The 20,653-nt window shown below is 39.3% G+C and overlaps 1 protein-coding gene and 1 long non-coding RNA gene across 7 annotated transcripts in view; one reads left to right on the top strand and one right to left on the bottom strand.

Annotated features, from left to right (window-relative positions):
* LOC116308610 (uncharacterized) overlaps positions 1-20,653 on the bottom strand; it is a 176,160-nt gene that overhangs the window by 31,461 nt on the left and 124,046 nt on the right. The window lies entirely within an intron of this gene.
* Positions 1-20,653, top strand: part of LOC116308600 (bone morphogenetic protein 1) — a 53,343-nt gene that overhangs the window by 27,559 nt on the left and 5,131 nt on the right. For 4 of the 6 annotated variants that reach the window (XM_031719060.2, XM_089039884.1, XM_089039882.1 and 1 more), the window contains 14 exons: positions 5,236-5,526; positions 8,795-8,962; positions 9,382-9,505; positions 9,701-9,876; positions 10,240-10,455; positions 11,333-11,737; positions 12,608-12,775; positions 13,320-13,602; positions 14,355-14,476; positions 15,152-15,358; positions 15,794-15,943; positions 16,449-16,670; positions 17,267-17,506; positions 20,331-20,468. In XM_031719060.2, the coding sequence (XP_031574920.1) occupies positions 5,400-5,526; positions 8,795-8,962; positions 9,382-9,505; positions 9,701-9,876; positions 10,240-10,455; positions 11,333-11,737; positions 12,608-12,775; positions 13,320-13,602; positions 14,355-14,476; positions 15,152-15,358; positions 15,794-15,943; positions 16,449-16,670; positions 17,267-17,506; positions 20,331-20,468 (2,746 nt within the window). In that variant the 5' untranslated portion in view covers positions 5,236-5,399. Of the gene's footprint in view, positions 1-4,438; positions 4,633-5,087; positions 5,143-5,235; positions 5,527-8,794; positions 8,963-9,381; positions 9,506-9,700; positions 9,877-10,239; positions 10,456-11,332; positions 11,738-12,607; positions 12,776-13,319; positions 13,603-14,354; positions 14,477-15,151; positions 15,359-15,793; positions 15,944-16,448; positions 16,671-17,266; positions 17,507-20,330; positions 20,469-20,653 lie in introns of those variants that run through there. The other 2 variants (XM_031719062.2, XM_031719061.2) reach the window with 2 other exon arrangements.

Raw genomic sequence — 20,653 nt, 5'->3', positions numbered from 1 at the left:
CATATGTCATTCCCTAGAGTATCATTTCTTTGTTTAAGGTTTGCGCTCGGTTGCGCATGCGAAGACACATGAATATGGATACAGCTCAAACAAAGAATCTTATTCTCAAGGGAATGACACGTGGTCTGAAATGGGAAAACATTACGTCAGAGCCGAAGGGGTCTATTCCGTACAAATCCAAAAATATATTTTTAAATTGACGATTAAAGTACAAAATGTCCCAAGGGGGTAGGGGTGGGTGAATAATTTCCCACTAAACTTCACTTCCGCTTGGTATTCTACTTCCGGTTCTAACCTACGTCTAACGGAGAGTGGGAGGTGGCTGCACCAATCGTAAGTCAACCATACGCATATCAGAATATAAAAATAGACTTAGTTTGAACTTTTTTATTCTCATAGACCATTTTCAAATTCCAAAATGACCACTTTGTTTCTTTATAACATTTACTCAAGGTTAGCTTCATTTCAGCAGCAGAATATCCACAAATATTAACGATAAAACAAAAAAATAAAATGTACAACTTGATCAATACGAAATCTCACAAAATCTCCTTCACTGGAACACATATCGTCAATATTCTACATATAATCAAGGCTTACTCTCTGAGCAACAGTGACTGATTCCAAACTGGAGTACTAAGCTTGAGCTCTATTGCTTCACTTCTAAAAATAAATAAAAAAATGATAAAACGAAAACAAATACGAAAAACACAAAAAAATTATATAAAACGTAAGTGCTAGATATAACAATGACATATATATTTTACTCTTATCCATATCTTGAAAATGTACGCGAAAATCTGTCTGTCTGATAAAATATATAAAGAATCTTTTCGGGATATTTGAAAAGCTTTTAAGTGCTGTTTTAATGGTTTAGCTTCGCGGAGTACGTAAATCAGACAATAGAGGCGCGAAAACACGGTGAAAAATTGCGCGCAATATTGCAGGCAATGTTGCTGAAGTAGGATTGTTTGTTACTTATCTACAGCAACGTTGCGTCCAACAAATTGCGTCGTGTGTCATGCCTCGCAACATCAATTGAATGCAACATTGCGCGCAATGTTGCACCGTGTGTCCGTACTTTAGACCTCCTCGGCTTGGGTGTAATGTTGTCCCATTTCAGACCATGTGTCATTCCCTTGAGAATGAGATTCTTTGTTGAAGTTGTATCCATATTCATGTGTCTTCTCATGCGCAATTAAGCACAACCGTTTAACATAGAAACGTGGTCGGAAATGGGATAACATTACGCACGAGCCGAGGAAGCCTATACCAATCCTTCCTTCAGTTCCTTCCTTGCTCGATGCGTGGATAAAGCAAGCCTTTGTGACGGGTTTCTTTACTATGAATGGTATATACCGCTGAATCTATATATAGATGACGCGGTGCTATTTTAAATTAGCACGTGTTTGCGCACGTGACTGTATTGTTTAAGTCAGTATGGCCACTGCATTATCCTATTCTAATTCATATTTTAACAGCCTCGTTACCTTAGGACAAGTTATAACCACTTTCAAACCACGTGTCATTCTCTAGAGTATTATTCTTTGTTTAACGGTTGCACACGATAAGACACATTAATACGAATACAACTCAAACAAAGAATCTTATTCTCAAGAGAATGACACGTGGTCTAAAATGAGAAAACTTTACGCATAAGATAAAAAGGCTCCAAAATCGATGGTCAAACGCAACATACTTCACGAAAAAGATACTTCACTTTAAAAGATACCTGAGGGAATCCAAATAAGAATTTTTTTGGTAATACAAAACTTTGCTAATCTAGGCTAGATGACTACGAATATTCTCACCAATCACAGTAGGCTATATTGTAATGCATTAATATAATCCTCGAAACGGCACGAGACGTCCGTAGATTGTTTATTGTGGTGTTTCGCAATATTGAAATTTATAGTAATATTTCCTGACAAACAGCGCCTTCCCTCGGGACATTTTTAGGCTGATTTTAAGAACTTATTACTCTTGATCTTGAACTTGGTTCTCAGAGACACCGACGTCATCTAGGGCGTATTCAAATGACTCAATCTAGTTGACCTTATTAATTAATAGCTAAATGGGGCCTGCGTCTATTAGATTTGACCTCAGATTATAACTTTACCACAGGGAGCCCGTATATACAACTCCAACGAGCTATTCTGACTTGCTCTGCAGCGAGCTTCCGCCGTCTTAACCAATCAAAAGCAAGAATTCAAAATATGCGGCTTTGTTATCCAATCACAATGCGTCTTTTTTACCAATTATAATAAATTTCAAATTGTCTCTCTTTTAAACCAATTAAAAACGAGAAAATATATTTCGCTGTCCAATCACAATGCGAGTCGATTTGAAAGCCATTGGAGTGTTCAGTGCTGTGGGTGTCAACTAGGGTTTTCAAGGGTTTTCGACAAGGAATACATATTGTAAAGCAAAACAAAAGCAATGCAAGAAGTGCAGAGGTACAATCCTTCCTCACCCTCCCCTCCCACCATAAAACTTACCTTTACAATCACGACTTCATGGGCAAGGAAAACGTCGATTGGCATGTTTTGAGCTGTTGTCTATCGCCCTTACTAGAAATATTAATGGAGTTCATCTGCTGAGGATCGAGTTGAAACCCAAACTTCATCTCTTCTAGTTGACCTTGATTTTATAATTTAGCCTTGAGCCTTGTTTAAACAACACACACCCAAGCAACTGTTATCACTGATAACAAATCTTGCTTTATCGATAAGTTAGTTAAATATAGCTACTCTATTGTAAGTTAACTGATTGAGGAGTATCTCTCGAAGTTTTTTCCCCTTTACTCATGCCATTTGTACATCAACAAGATAGATTGGATCAATTAAAAGCCAAGAGATATTTCAGAGAGTAATGTTAGTTTATGATAATTCAAGTGCATTTTGCCCAGCCAGAAAAAAAAAAAACAAAAACAAACAAACACCGAAAATGTGCTGTGACCGTAAGCAGCTATCGTTGTGCGTAAAACGGATGTTAGGAGAACAGCATTTACGTTCATTTGGTTAAATTTGTTTCATCGATCTTCAAATAATTGCTTTATTTTACCCTGAAGGTTTTGACCTACGCGTTAAACTTCAGGGTAACAAACTCGTTACGATTCCGTTACGACCTGGGTATAAGAGATATAAGATAGACTTATGATCATTTACGAAAAACGCGCGCGGTCAATCAGTGGGGCAATCAGTCGCCAGTAGCAAACTGAACTTTTATTGCATTCATGAAAAAGGTTTTAACCATATATCTTTTCATCCGGACTAAAAAAGTACATAAATGGGAGACTGCGGATAAGTTCATATTCCTTTGTCATTTGTCAAACTCACCCAGTAAAAAGACTCCGTGTAAGTCAAATGCTGCAGTGCTAGACTACCTGTGTCAAAACTCGATGATGTGAGTTGGCCGAACTTGAGCAGCTCAGTAATAAAAATAAAAATAAAAAGCAAAAGAAGGTTTATCTGCCATTTTGAAATTAAGAATTTGTTGAATGAAAATCAACACCATTATCAACAACATCATCAAGAAATACTGCGAGAGAATTGATAGTTTTCACAGCCACCATGTTGGATGAATTTAACAAAAGATTCGTCATTGGTCTCTTTTGTTATATCATCCAACATGGCCGCTGCGTCTTTCGTTATTTTCTTTTCTTGGGAATGATTGCAAACCAGCAATGCACACTTGATAAACTTTTCCTCATACAATGCGTCGTAACATTTTTCAAAATAATAATAATAAAAGAGAGAGAGAGAGAGAGAGAGAGAGAGAGAGAGAGAGAAAAGAGAAAAACAAATGTGATAATGGGTACAAATAAAGTTCTTCTCAAACAAATAAAATCAAAAACGAGGCAGAAGAAAACGACAACTACAAAATACGCAATACTAATAAACGGAAAAAAAAAAAAAAAAAAAAAAGAAAAAAAACACGAAAAGCTACTAACAAATAACGTACCAAATGAACGACACCAGTTTCTGTCCAAGCAGAATATATATTTTTTTTTGTTCAGGATATTTGTATGTCTACAAAAGTCAATCTAAAAAGATAATCTTATCTTCCCCAATCAACCTTGGAGGGGGATGTTTACGCTCTTCTCAAGAGTGAAGGGCCCTTCAGCTTTTCCATTCATGACGTTTAACACAGAAAATGAACATATCTACGTGTTCAGACACAACTTAGCTATACTATCAGACATAACACAAGTTGATAAAAACACAAGAGATTAAAGACTTCCGGTGGGCAATAAAAAAAATGACAGAATGGAAATGAGCAAATGAATAGATTCAAGCAAGCGCGAACCTTGAGTCATCGGAAATACTAATCGAATCATCTAGACTAGGATATTCTATCGATTCTAAACCACTGCTTAGATTTTATTTGAACAGTCAGCTGATCAAAAATGGATTCTTTAGATCCGGACTTATATTATACGACTTTGACAACACTGGACGTCGTTTGACGTCATAGGTCACCGGAGTCATACCAAATGACATACCCAGCGGAAAGTGCCACATACGTCACGAACGATTTTACTCCAAAACTACTTCAGAAATACGTGGCTTCGAGGAGGATTTGCGTTCAGGGATAGTTATAAATGAGAATTGATTTGGTTTGGTTTTGTAGGTAAGAAAAAAAGAGTTTTTCGTTGCTTCTAGATTTCGACGTAATCGCTTTTGTCAATACTCTAAGCTGTGGAAGATCTAGGGCTTATCTTACTTGCCTGATGGTCTAGTAGTTAATCAGTGATATGGCTGGCTGGCTAAGTTAATGTTGTTTGTATAATCTTAGTAAATTATTTTAGTTGTGTAATACAAATGGTCTATATTCACACACACCAGAAAGATTTCAGGCTGGTCGCCGTAGAGAAGGAGTATAACCCCTTTGCACGTATCTTCGCGCCGATGTCCTGATTCACGGGATTAATTCACGTCCTTGTTCGAAGCGTTGTGAATCACTCAGAGACGCGTAGATAGTTCCATGACTCATCGAAGCATGTAACTACTTAACGGTGCAGTTTCTTCAAGCCATAAAAATATTGTCGCATTCAAATTATTTAATTGAATCGTATTTAACCGCAGAGAGCGTCAATGTTGTTTGGAGCGCGCTGAGGCGGATGAGAGCCACAGACTACAGGTATCATTTTTCTAAGCGAATATTTTCCATGACCTCATTGGCTAATGGAATGATCAGCTTTATTAATACATTTTACATCTCTGTCACTTACAGGATCGAAACAAGTTGGTCTTGGCTAATTTACAGATCGTATCCCGACGGACAGTCAGAGAAATTACCGTCGGATTACCGACTCAGGGAGCTCTAGTTTTGAACACCACTAACCATTAGCGTATTAAATACATTTTGATGGTCATCGAAAGACAAGAACAAGCAATATGTGGAAAAGAGGACAATACATTTTATGTTGTGTTTCATGGATCATCGTGGTGGAAATTCGAGCGGCTAGTTTGAGGAACCGCAAGAGCGCTTTTGAAAAAATTGAGCTGGTCAATTCTCGATATGGTAAGTCAAAAACCTCTTCTCTTCGTATCTAAGACTTTATGTTTGATTCAGATGGCGTAGCAAAAGGGGTTTTTGTAAAGTTAGTCTCCAAGGATGGTGTTAAACCGACTTGCAAGCCGTCATTTGGGTTCTACATTACGCTAAGTAAATATATCCCAGACATAAACTAACTCTGAGATGATAAATGTATCACAATAATAAGCTTTGTCTTCTCTGAATAAGTCACTCATCTCATTCATTCATAAAGTTTGACTATAGCAAGCGTGGTCTTATTTGGCAACCACTTGAAGAACTCTGAGCGAACTAGCATCTATAAATGCCTAGAAAACTCCATAAGCACAAAACGTGATAGTGAGTTTCAAGGCAAATAATACAGATAGTGCTCCATGTGACCCGCGCAACCCGCAACAACAATACTTCAGCCTATGGTTGCAGATCCTCTCGTCTTTCAATAGGTTGTCGGGTATCATGTGGTTCAATGATTAATCCTATCCATTATCTCAGGGAGTCTTTACTCCATGGCGTTAAATATAAATAGTTATAAAGTATCAGCTAGTTGGGTGACCACGAATACTCGCTGTCTTAACCAGTGCGTGTGGACGAATCTTTTGTTCAAAGTCCTTTGGTCAGTTTACTTTTGGTAGAACAATGTTGAGCATTCAGTGCGGTCTTTAATTTTTTTTTCGAAATTTTTGAGGCTTTTTACGCGCCTGCATTTGTCCGAATAACCGCTGGCACATTGTAGTCTAGACTCATGATTTGCGTGTTTGTCGATAAGTATTACTTCGGCAGTTTTTAGAGCTGATTGCTTTAAAAGAGCGTCTCTTACCTAGTTCGCGAGCTTTTGACGAATTATCAATTATCTAAATGAATTTTTCTATAGGAACCATTGTTCGAGAGTAGAAAATTTGTAAAGCGCAAGACATCGATCCGATCCGTCCCAAGTTTTTCCATCAATCAAAACGCGCGTAGTATATTAACTAACGGTAGAATATTCCATTTTTTTATCAAAAGAGTTTTAATGCGCTTCGGCGCAGAACAGTTTTCTCGGGCAGCGGCCTTGGGAGAGGTTGCGCGAGTTCGGGACTATTAGAGAGTTTTAGATTGACTTTTTTATCTCCCCGCAAACGGCAAACGTGACCACGTTTTCATAGTTTTCCTTTATTTTACTTTACCTTTTACAAACCTTCTCACCAAGCGCAAATACTCTTTTGTTTTTCTACTACTTGGACTTTTTTTCGATTCTTTTTCAGTCATTTAAAATATTTTTTTACTGGTCAACTGACGTTTCACGTTTGCCGTGAGCGTAAATCTAAAACTCTCTATTAACTAGAATTCCTCTCCGAGAGAGCATTTGTATTTAAGCTTTCATCAAAAACCCACAAAGTTGCAAGCGTTTATTCTGAGCTCAGTCCAAAGTCCATTTTGTCCTCCGGATCTCCGGCCTAAATCCTCCTATAGCCCTGGGGCTAGAAATAATACTAGATAACTGTACTTTCAGAAATGCCCAGGGGCGTTTTCCCAAGCATTGCCTTTGGTCCTAGTGATGCTGGGGTAAGGAATTGAGATCATTTGTTCCTGAAATCTTCTTATGTCTTTTGTCCGTTTATTCAAAACATCTTTCCGTGATGAAAAAGTAAAAAGATACCGATGGTCATAAGACTCTGAAACAGCGTAATCCTTGGAATTTGGGGTAGCGACAGTTAGATACCGGAAATTACTGTGTAAAGTCAATTTCATTTGTAAGATAGATGTTGAAGCCAACAAAGTCTTAACACGATTATTTGACCATTTTAGGGATTTATAGGTCAAAAATTGCTATCTGCAAGGACCCGAGGGGTGGGGTTACCCGTTGCCACGGCCTCTGGGAGTGAAATCTTAGGCCTGGATTTAGTACTCAAATATCTCTAATAGTCAAAATACCTACTGTCTGTTTCAAGGCATGTTACACATCGTAACCAGGAATTATCATATCGACTTTCGGCTTCCAACGTGATCTTAAACTTTGGAACTAATCGACTAATGAGCAAAATTTGAACCCGTAGTTCATTAATTCCAAAGGCTTCATTTTGGAAGCTGGAAGCTTCTATACTTAAAGTGATAAAAGAAATATATGTAGCAATGTTTGATGTTGAGTGTATGACGTCACAGACTCCAAAAAATAATCGTAAAAATATCATACTTTCGTACTGAATATCGAGAAAACACTTCATACAGTGATTATTGGACCTTTAAAGAGTATTCTTAGGAAGTTTCAGCTGAATCCAAGTTTGAGCGATTTTCGTCGTAGTAGCACTTTAAAAACATCTTCAGCAGAGAACATATATGCAAGAATAGTCTCTACGGACACACTGGTGTCGAGCATAAAGAGAAGGGAGAGAGGGTGCTTAATGGTACCCACCACCATTATTTTTCAATATATGTTCAATACGCTTCTGTGCTAATGCAAATTTACATTATCGAAGTAATGTGTTCAGCCTGTGCTACTTTCATACTTTGAGTTCCTAATGGAATTGTTTAATTCTGGGGTTAAAAAAACAATATGCCGTCTTTTCAAAACAGAATCCATAGTTTTGTCCCCCACAAAAATTCCTCTCGGGACTCAATGCCAGGGTTTTATATAACCTTATTAGATGAATGGATACAACATCGTGATGTTATTTATATCTTGAACACCATTCTCAAGACAATTCGCTCTCTTTGCAGTGGTTTTGCGGTTCGACCTGTTGTACCAAAATCGGCATAATTTATTTTACAGAACAATTTTTCTTGGCACAGCACGTAAATCAACGCCCCGATTTGGAAGATATATTGTTACTTGGCATCTGTGGTTCCTAATATTACTGATGTTAATTGGATATATTGCCGGGTATTTAGGTTGTTTAATTAGTGTAATATGTAAGAAATGGTAGGCTATGATTGACTTGTAATTGGATTAGGAAAGATGGTGGCACACAGACAAGAACGAGTGGATTGGTTTGGATGTGGTTAGGGACTGATAGAGAGGGAGAGAGGGGAGGGACGAGGGGAGAGGAGGATGTAGTACCGACTGAAGGATGGAGGGCGGAGGAAAAAAAACGATAGAGTGAGGGAGTGAGGGAGGTTCGGTGGAAGTGAAAAATGGAATTCATAGAATTCATACAATTCGGAAGAGGAAGGTAAAGAGGGAAGATGAGATAAAGACAAGATGCAGCCTAAGAACAAAGAGAAGTAAAATCCCTTTCTCTTCCTAATTCTAAAACTAATTTATTTTCTGTTTCATTTGCAGATGTATATAATGATTCAGGTAGATTTTATCAAATTGACATGAAGATACCCTGGAAGCGACATCCCATCAGTAACCAGGACAACAACTCACTTGGTGCTGCTATTCGAGGAGACGAAAATAATCTATGGAAGAATGGAATAATCCCTTATAAACTTGCTTACAGTATTAGTAAGTGGTCTTTTTGTCTGTCTTCTCAACTCATCCATCCATCCTTATCCATCCCTCCATCCCTCCATCCTTCACCGCAGGCAAGCAAGTACGCCTCCAGCAGCAAACGACCCAGCACCCGCGCCACAAGACAGAAACAGCAGACAGAAGCCACCCCCTACGCAAGCAGAATCCCGCAAGCACGCTCAGCCAGACACAGCAACATGCCACCCCACCACTTTCATCCTCCCTCCCTCCATCCTCCACATCCCATCCATCCCTCCCTCCCTCCACCCCCTCCATCCGTCCATCACATCCATCCATCCATTCCATCCATCCATCCATCCATCCAACCTGTGTCTATATGAGTTGCAAATATCACAAAATCTCCCCTATTGAATGATCACACACTAATGTCTATCATTTTTCATTTTTTTAAGGAAAAACAACCCAAACGCACAAGATTTTGATGGGTGCGATGAGAGAATGGGAGAGAAAAACTTGCATCAAGTTCGTAGAAAGAGTAAACCAGCTTGATTATGTGGAATTCTACTACGGCGATGGGTAAGTATGAATGAATTCTATGAGCCGATTTTCTTGAACACATTTTGCTCTGCAGTTGATTTTACGAAACTCCGGCCACTCCGTTTCCGAAGTATTTTCGCAAGTTCATGAACGCAACTTAAATAACAAGCAAGCAAAATATCAAAATTCTCAAGACATCATCCCTGATATATCCCCAAAATTTTGAAATCGTAGGTGTAATTCAGATGTTGGACGAGTTGGTGGCAGGCAGACCACATCCCTGGGGCGTGGCTGTGCCCATCATGGCATCATCGTACATGAACTGGGTCACGTGATTGGTTTCTGGCACGAGCAGAATAGACCTGATAGAGACAAGCACGTGGAGGTCTTGTGGGACAATATTATACCAAGTAAGCGAAATAAATTTTTTGTGTTATTTTTCCACACTCCTCTCGATCTGAATTCATATTTCAATGTAAACCGCTTAATTTCCAGGGTCTATGAAGACATTGTTTTTGAATTTTGTTTCTTATTAGTTTGAATTTATGTTTATTTTTATTGATTTCAACATGATACCAAATTACATTCCCGCTTTTTTCAATAAAAATCCCGCGCGCGTGCACATACGGGAATTGAAATTTTTAATCAAACTCGTAAGATTTATGGCGGGAAAATCAACACGCACACTCTAGTACTAGTTTCAATAATCCAGACTTAATACTATTAGTCTCTAAACTACAATATTTATCTAAAATGTGCTTTTATGTTTTTAGAATTCCAGTTCGCTTTCTCTAAGTACAGTAGTCGAAAAATAAACAGTTTAAATGTCCGTTATGATTACTACTCTGTCATGCATTATGGATCCAAAGCTTTCAGCAAGAATCACAAGCCAACTATTAGGTCTCTAAAACAGGATATCACAGAGTTTGGAAACACCCATATCAGTTCACTTGATGCTAAACAGACTAATTTACTCTACAACTGTCCAGGTAAGATCGAAATTAGTCGTTCTAAGCGTGAGCGACGTCAGAAAAACTCTCGCAAAATCGTAAAGGTAGTTTATAAAAGCAGTAGAAATAGCACGCTTGATCTTGTGCTTCTTACCTTGCTTTTTCTCGTATGGGAATCAAGGTGGTGTAGCAGTAGTACCCTCTTCTCGCTCGGGTCGCGGGCTCGATTCCTGGACTCGCGCTATCACATGTAAATGGAGGTCTCCTCCCTCCTCCTCTTAAACCGACTCTACTATTTCAAACAGGTTAGAGCTGTGCTCCGGGTACATACGTGGCACCTTCTTATTGTTTCAGTTCGACCCCGTTGAGCTGCGCCACTGTCGTACTTACGGTGGTGAATAATGATAACAAGATTTTGACTTAGATCATCCAGAGTTTGTTTGAGGCTCGATTTGTTGAGTTAGCCGTCCCTTGTCTTTGATCAGCCCAGAGGTTGTTTCAGGGTTCGATCTGTGAGTTGCCCATGCCCTGACTTAGATCAGCCCAGAGGTTGTTTCAGGGTTCAATCTGTGAGTTAGCCATGCCCTGACTTAGAACAGCCCATAGGTTGTTTCAGGGTTCTATCTGTGAGTTAGCCGTACGGCCCTGACTTAGAACAGCCCATAGGTTGTTTCAGGGTTCTATTTGTGAGTTAGCCGTACGGCCCTGACTTAGAACAGCACAGAGGTTGTTTCCAAGGTTCGATCTGTGAGTTAACCTTGCCCTGACCTTCAGGTTATCAATAAAATATGAAGGTCGCTCTCGTTCTCTACAACTCCTATATAGCTTATTTATATCACAGCATAGAGACAAAGGTGCGCACGTGCAGGCTGCTTTTATTACCACAATAACGCTAAACTAAATGTTTTTTCAACAGATTACCCAAAATTTCCGTCTGACTTTTTCTGGAAGAACGATGGCCCTGGGGATCGTGACTCGTCGTGCGTCAACTTCAACGAACCTCAGGACCCTCACAACTGGCATAACAACTACCTCTGCTTCAGGAATGATCTTAAGGCCTTGAACATCAGATGGTCACACACTGGACCCCTCTTAGACATGAACTGTATCAAGATTGAAGTACCTACAAAAAACCACAAATATTCATGGGATGATAACTATCTGTGTTGGCCTCGGGATGGGGTCTATACGTTCTCGTGGATGACTCGGCCGCCTTCTCTTACTGAGATAGCCAACTGTTTGAATATTACTGAACCTAACGACCCCGAATGGAGCAGCAATCAGTACTTTTTGTGCGGAAGTCGAGACGAATCACCTGTTGGTAAGTTGGACTGGATATTTATTGATTCTTAATAAGGAATCAGTAAGAAGTAGTCGTCCACCCGGCCTGAGGTGGTTACTACAAGGGTTTATTTACGTTCTATCTCTTACACCATGTTGCGCTGGTCGCAGATACCCCAGTACCTTCGGATACACTCTGATATATCGTCGTTTACATACACATGATATGACAATGGATTTTCAATGTATTAAGTAGAACTTGTGAATCCAGATTGGCAGTGAAGTAAATGGAAACCGAGGTAATGTAGGTCACAGTCACCCCCAGTACCTTTGGATATACCCTGATATATCGTCATTTACATACACATTGTATAACAATGGATTTTCAATGTATCAAGCAGAACCTATGAATCCCTATTTCAGATGGTTAATGAATTGAATGGACACCGTGATAACGCAGGTCGAAGGCACCCCAATACCTTTGGACACACCCTTGTATAGACCCCTCCTACCTGGGGATCAAAACGATTGAACATATTAACATCATAAAAGACTTCAATCCTCAAGAGAAGGGAATTCTTTTATTTTGACCCCCAGATTGGGCCGTTTTCAAGTGACATGCAAGGGGTCTATATCGTCTTTTACATACACATGATATAACAATGGATTTTCAATGTGTTAAGGGACTGGTTATTATTTATCGAGGGGGGGGGGGGTGCTGGTGCAAATAGGAGGTGAGTCAGCATTTTTTATGCATAGGTTTAAGAAAAAATCAGCAAAAATCATGCTCAAAGGAGAAAGGGGGTGAGCAAAAATCAAGCATAGCATATTTAATATTGCACCAGCCCCCCCCCCCCCCTCTATAAATAATGACCAATCCCTAAGTAGAACTTGTGAATCCCTATTTCAGATGGGCAGTGGACAGAGTGGGCACCTTGGTCCCAGTGCAGTCGCCAATGTGGAGGTGGAATACGGAGAAGAACACGATCATGCACCAGTCCACCACCGTCCTTCGGAGGCAGGTTCTGTACTGGACAGTCCCTTGAGACAGGAAGGTGTAATTTACGACAATGTGAAGGTAAGAGGGAATCCCTGACTTTTGATCAGCCGCATGATATTCAAGTATTTGAATCTCATTATTTGATCCAAATGCAGGGGCTGATCCAGGAATTTTAGAAGGGGGTTGACTATTACAAAGGATTTACCAGGAATGTGAGGAAAAGGGGGTGACTGTTACTAATGATATATGATATACTGAGAAATTTGAGCAATAGGGATGATTAGACACCCTGAAATAACCTCCTGGCTGATCTAAGTCAGGGCACTGGCTAACTCACAGATTGAACCCTGAAACAACCTCTGGGCTGATCTAAGTCAGGGCATGGCTAACTCACAGATAGAACCCTGAACAACTTCTTTTCTGATCTAAGTCAGGGCATGGCTAACTCACAGATAGAACCCTGAACAACTTCTTTTCTGATCTAAGTCAGGGTACGACGGCCAATCACTGATAGAATGTAGCGTCGGTTAGGTTTTGTGGAGTGATAAACTGAAGAACTCCCAGAAAAACGCTCGAATCAAGAGAGGAGCCTTTTATTATTTTTCGTTTTTTTTTTGTACAGACTGGCCAGCCTTTCCGTCAGATTTCAGCTTTGGTCGTTTCAAGTTTCCCCCACCAAACGAACTGTGCATCAGAACCTACGAGCGCTTGGATTACTTAACCTGGAACAACTACCTATTCTGCACTCCAAACAATAAGCGAGACTTGCAGTTCCAGTGGTCTGACAAGGGGAGAATACCAGACCAAATCTGCACGCGCATTTACGTCCGCAATGAAGTTACAAAGCGCAAAGGAACTTGGGATGATAATTATTTATGTATGACTAAGAATGACGCGCCTTATAGGTGAGTAACCATGACAACAGTGACGTCTCTGATGAAGTAATCTTTAGAATTAGGTTGCATTTTATCTGTCATGGCTATAGACCCCTTGCATGTGACGTCGAAGCAACTGAATATGGAGGGCAAAACAAAGGAATTTGAATCTCGTGTGAATTGGAAACCTATTGTTATGTCCTTCAAATTGAGCTGCATTCCGACGTGCTGCAAGGGATCTATAACATATTGCGATTTGATCACGTGGTCTATTTCCTTGCGTCCTGATTGAATGTGAAGTTATTTGAATGACTGTTGCAGTGATTTGCTTTTCTGATTGAATATATAGTAATCACGTGTTGTATGCTCCTGTATCGTGATTGGATGATTCTCCTTTCTTGAAAAACGCAATAGACCTCTTACCTTGAGCGTAATGTTTTCCCATAGTTCAGACCTCGTGTCATTCTATTGAAAATAATATTTTTTTTGAGTTGTATCCATATTCATGCGCAACCGTTAAACAAAGAAATGATGCTCTAGGGAATGACACGAGGTCTGAAATGGGAAAACATTACGCTCAAGCTAAAGCGACCTATAGAGCATGTGCATGTTACGTCATTTCCGCCATCTTGATTGACAATAACAAAGCATTCCTCATTAGCTTCTCTTGTTAGATCAACCAAGATGGCGGCTGTTTCATTGTTATTCATATCTCAAGGGATTTTGAGTCAAATGGTTGCACATACACCATTCCTAGTTTAAATTTTTGTTATCATTTTCAGGTTTCGTTTCTCGTTTTCTGGCCCCATAGCTGGTCTAGACTGCATGCAGTGGTATGCTAAGGGAGGACGGGATGGATGGGACAAGACGTACCTCTGCGCTGAACGAACCTATGGCGTTGGAGGTTAGTGATTTTTATCAAGTCTTTTTAGGGAGACAGACATTTTTTTAGTATTGGATCATTGTTCGTAGAAGGAGGGACGTATGCCTCTTGTTTTTCTGTTTTCTTCCTCATTTTCAAAGACCTAATTTTCATGTTCTCAGTTCCATGTATTTATTCAGCTCGCATACAAGTGTTCGACCTTAATACTCCAGCTCCGAGTTTTCTGTTGCTCAGAGTTAGTGTCGATTTTGTGTAGAATATCCACGTGTTCCAGTGAAGGTCTTTATCAAGTTTCAAAGTGTCTTCAGTATTGTTGATGTTGCTCATTCTTTACTTTACCGTTGTTATTTGTGAATATTTTGACACTGTTACGAAGCTAACCCTGAGTAAATAAGCCTGTAATCAAGGAACACAGCGGCATTTGTCGAATTTTTGGAGTGCAACCACGTGACCGAAAAACCCCTTGAGATATAAAAAACAATGAAACAGCCGCCATCTTAGAGATTCATCACTCAAATCAAGAAATATTTTACCATTCAACTATTTACTTCGTGTAGAATCAGTACTACAAGTATTGTCGAAGGGTTCATTTGCACTTTAATGAGGAATGCTTCGTATTGTCAACCAACATGGCGGCTATGACGTAATATACACCCCAAGAATACGAAAAAAGGTCTATCGTTCAATATCTTCCAGGTCCCGGACCCTCAATTCCCGTAGCACGTCCCGTACACGGTCGTTGGTCATTATGGTCAACATGGTCCTCTTGCAGCCAAACTTGTGGCGGTGGGGTTCAAAGAAGAAGCCGCTTCTGTAATAACCCAAGACCTCTGAATGGAGGACGTAATTGTCTGGGAAGAAATGTGGATGAAAGGGCATGTAACGTTGAAAGGTGTCCAATGGGTGAGTACATTATTGTTTTACCTCGATTTCTATTTGGTTTGTTCATTCCTTGTTATCAACAGCCCATTGCCACTTTCATAATTATTGACATCATTATTGTAATGATCAAGATCATCACAACCATCATCATCATCATCATCATCATCCTCACTATCATCATCATCATCGTCACCATCTTCATCACTTTAATCATTTTCATCATCATCATCGTCACTTTAATCATTATCATCATCATCGTGGTTATCACCGTATGGTCATTTCATCATTAATTACCATAATCATTACCATTATCATCATCATTAATACCACCACAATCATTATCATCAATACCACCACCACCACCACCACCATCATTATCATCACCATCATCATCACTACCATTATCATATCATTAATGTTCGCGTCATTATTGTAACTCTCTATCTTTCTCTTCAGCATGTGGTGGCAGACGGGTCGCAGATGGTGGACGAATCACTTCGCCTGATTACCCAAGTAATTACCCTGACAACAGCGTCTGTGAATGGGTTATCGAAGTACCCCAAGGCAATATCATCTCATTACGTTTTATCTACTTAGATATTGAAGGTAGGAGACAATGCTTATGATCATCACATAATCATCATCAACAGTAACATCAGCATGCATCATCTTCACCACCATCATCAGTAACATCACCATCATCTTCACCACCATCATCAGTAACATCACCATCATCTTCATCACCATCATCAGTAACATCACCATCATCTTCACCACCATCATCAGTAACCTCACCATCATCTTCACCACCATCATCAGTAACATCACCATCATCTTCACCACCATCATCTTCACCACCATCATCAGTAACATCACCATCATCTTCACCACCACCATCATCACCACCATCATCTTTACCATCATTATTATTATCATCATCAGCATCATCACCGTTATAATCATCATCCTCTTCATCAGAAACATCAGCATATGCATCATTATCATCATCAGTAACATCACCATCATCTTCATCACCATCATCATCTTCACCATTATTATTATTATCATTATCACCACCATCAGCAATAATATTTTCCTTATTTGGTACCAGGTCCAGCATGTCGCTACGATTACGTCATCATTCGTGACGGCCACACAGAAAAGTATCCTCTTCTGGGGAAGTTTTGTGGAACAAGGTTACCAACAACCTTACAATCAAGTGGTAACGAATTATGGATAAAATTTAAGAGTGACGATCGAACCAATCATAAAGGATTTGATATCACGTGGATAGCGAAGCCAGATCCAATCACCTTGGCAGCACGGGTTCCCAGTAAGTGTATCTGATTTAGTGCCAAAAATTTAGTACACCTTTCTTGAATTTGATTGAAGAGTTTTACTGCTATTTTTCAAATGCCAAATTGCTAGCTGCAAGCAACACGCTGAAATTTGGTTTTTGGTTGCCGTCAATCAAAACTAATCAGTCGGTACCTTTTATATTTTTTGACTAGCGAAAAACCAAATTTCAGCGTGCAGCTCGCAGGTACAGAGTTCGCATGTTTATGAAAAAAGCAGTAAGTTCCAACGTGAAAATAAATTTGCTTCATTTAATCAAGCTCAATCTCGACTTGGAACCTTTGTTTTGTGGTCGCTATTTCGGTAAAGGTGTGTTCATAGTTTTACCCGGACACTGTATAGATGTCCATTCCCGTCCCATCCAATCCATCTTAGTCACCTCCAATCCATTCCAGTCACATCCAATCCATCCCAGTCACATCCAATCCATCCCAGTCACATCCAATCCATTCCAGTCACGTCCAATCCATTCCAGTCACATGTAATTCGTGTCAGTCGACACATTTAATCTATTCCAGTCGTATCCAATCTATAACGTAGATGTATAAATATTTATCTGAAACTCTTGTTCAGGATGCGGTGGAATGGTAAACAAGGGTCATGGATCTCTGTCAAGCCAAGATCTCTCTGCCGCGTATCAAGACGGCGTGGACTGTACATGGGTTATCCAAGGTGACCAGGGTAAACAACTACATGTCTGGCTGGATCAGTTTGATATTCACAGCAATTGTAGACTAGATTATGTTAAAATTAAAGATGGACAGGGAGAAAACTCGCCATCGCTGGGCATGTACTGTGGTAACAAGCCGCCAGGTAAAATTGAGGACTGTCCATGCATGCATGCATGCATGCATTCATGCATCCATGCATCCATGCATCCATGCATCCATGCATCCATGCATCCATGCATCCATGCATCCATGCATCCATGCATCCATGCATCCATCCATGCATCCATCCATCCATCCATGCATCCATCCATCCATCCATCCATCCATCCATCCATCCATCCATCTACCATCCATCCATCCATCCATCCATCCATCCATCCATCCATCCATCCATCCATCCATCTGTCCATCCACCCATCCATCCATCCATCCATCCATCCATCCATCCATCCAAGGCCACGAAGTCTAATGACCCAGAAGACTGGTCTAAGTATAGAAAGATGAGGAATTTTGTTAATCAATTAGTTACTAAGACGAAAAGGAAATTTTATCAAGATCAAATTGAAAAACACTCTCGTGACACCAAGAAAACTTGGAAGACAATAAATAATCTCAGGGGCAAGAGATCACAAAATGTTGAAATCAGCGAAATTAGGCAGACTGTGCAAAATACTGTTACTAATCCAAAGGATGTAGCAAATGTCCTTAACACTTATTTCACAGAAATTTTATCAAGATCAAATTGAAAAACACTCTCGTGACACCAAGAAAACTTGGAAGACAATAAATAATCTCAGGCGCAAGAGATCACAAAATGTTGAAATCAGCGAAATTAGGCAGACTGTGCAAAATACTGTTACTAATCCAAAGGATGTAGCAAATGTCCTTAACACTTATTTCACAGAAATTGCCGGTAAATTAGCTTCAGAAATAAATTCTAAACGTGCCAGTAATGTAAATTTCGCTGATTATGTTAAAAAAGTAGACCATGTGTTTACTTTTCGTTTGATCGATTCCTCTAGAGTACTTGAGCTTCTGCAAGGTATTAATACTGCTAAAGCAACTGGTCTTGATAAAATTCCAAGTATTATTCTAAAAGCAGCGGCTCCTCATATCTGTAATTCATTAACTACCCTTTTTAACCTTTCGATTAAAACAAATATTTTTCCGTCGGAATGGAAAGTGGCTAAAGTCACCCCCATTTTAAAATCTGGTGAACAAGATGACCCAGGCAACTATAGACCTATTTCAGTTACTTCTGCTATCTCCCGCCTTTTTGAAAAACTAATCTGTGAGCAGCTGATTTCATATCTTGACGAACATAATTTACTAGATACCCATCAGTCGGGCTTTAGACCTTATCACTCAACTTTAACTGCGCTTTTAGATCTAACAAATGAATGGTACTTCAATATAGACAGGAAAATGATCAATGGTGTGATATTTTTAGACCTTAAGAAGGCATTTGACACCGTTGATCATAGTATATTGTTAGCAAAACTAGAATATTATGGGTTTAACGCCACAGTCCGACAGTGGTTTCAGTCATATTTGACTGGCAGATCGCAACAGTGTTCAATCAATGGAGTACTTTCCGAAGCCCGTCCCATCTCTTTTGGTATACCTCAGGGGACAATTTTGGGCCCAGTTCTCTTTTTAATCTACATTAATGATCTACCGCGTTGCCTCGACTATAGTACAACTAGGCTTTATGCTGATGATACGACTTTATCATTTTCTGACTGTGAAATTAATAACCTGAATAATCAAATGGATATCGACTTAGAACATGTAGCTTCTTGGCTCTGTGCCAACAAACTCACTTTGAATGCTGTAAAGTCAGAATTTATGTTAATTGGTTCCCGTCAAAGAATTTCTACTTTAGATGACACAGACTTATGTCTGACTATAGACGGTACCGCGTTAAAACGATCTAAAGAAACAAAATGTCTCGGCGTCTATATTGATGAAAATCTGACTTGGCGTTCTCATGTTGAGCACATTAAAAAGAAGATTGCATGTAACCTAAGCACGTTAAAGAAAATTAAGCCAATCTTAAGTAGGCCCTATCTAATCAAAATCTATAAGAACATAATTGAGCCTTACTTTAACTATTGCTGTTTAGTTTGGGACAGTATCGACGAAACTTTAACTAGCAAGTTACAAAAACTACAAAACCGTGCAGCCCGTATAATTACTGGCGCACCGTATTTAAGCGTACGAACGAGTCAAATTTTTAATGAACTCAAATGGATACCTTTAAATGAACAAAGACTGCAACAAAAGGCCATTATGATGTTCAAAATCGTCAATGATATCGTCCCATCTTTTTTAAAAGATATGTTTTCCAGCCAGATTGGTACTCAATCTTACAACTTAAGGCGTTCTTCTAAAAATTTACAAATTCCAAAAGCCAGAACTGACTATTTCAGAAATAGTTTTGCTTTTACTGGAGCCTGGCTTTGGAATTCTCTGCCTCAGTCATTAAAAGAAGAACGATCCTTAAAAGTATTTAAAAAGAAAATAAAAAGCTATAGGTTTTGCACTGATGACAACTAATATTTAATCGTTTTAGTTCTACGAAATATATCTAATTAACCTATTATCTTATTTCAATTGTATATTTATTGTATCAGTGTAGCATTTGTATATTTTACATGATTATCATTTGTTAATATAGTTTTTACGGCCTCTAGGTAGAGCAACATTAAGTTTTTTATCTTGATATTGATAGAGTTACCGTGCTTAAATAAAGATTATTATTATTATTATTAATATTATCCATCCATCCATCCATCCATCCATCCATCCATCCATCCATCCATCCATCCATCCATCCATCCATCCATCCATCCATCTATCCATCCATCCATCCATCCATCCATCCAGGAGATCCATATAAACAATCATGTTTTCCATTTTTTATCATTTCTCTAACTTATCATTCTCGTTTTCAATGGTTTCAGCTCCATTCAAAAGTAACTCAAACGTCATCAGGATCAAACTACACATCACTTCTAAAAGACAACAGCAACCAAGGTTCCGAGTAAGATGGCGCAGCGTTGACAAAATCCACTTTCAACCTACTACGCCTCCAGCGAGAAGTAAGCATATCTTAGGACCCTCACAAACGAGCTCAACATTTAACCAACAGCAAAATCTCATTCCAACATTTGTTCCCCAAAAACGTTGCACTGTTTTTCAGACTTTCCATGAGCTATAAAGCAATGCCAGTGATTTCCCATTTGGGGTGTTGAAACCAGTTTTTTTAAGTTGCATTTCCAACTCT

This window comes from Actinia tenebrosa, unplaced genomic scaffold (genome assembly GCF_029948245.1).
Source record: "Actinia tenebrosa isolate PJP-AT-01 unplaced genomic scaffold, QUT_ActTen_1.0 PGA_scaffold7__59_contigs__length_16204524, whole genome shotgun sequence".
Taxonomy (NCBI): Eukaryota; Metazoa; Cnidaria; class Anthozoa; order Actiniaria; family Actiniidae; genus Actinia; species Actinia tenebrosa.
This window is presented reverse-complemented; position numbering and strand designations above follow the sequence as displayed.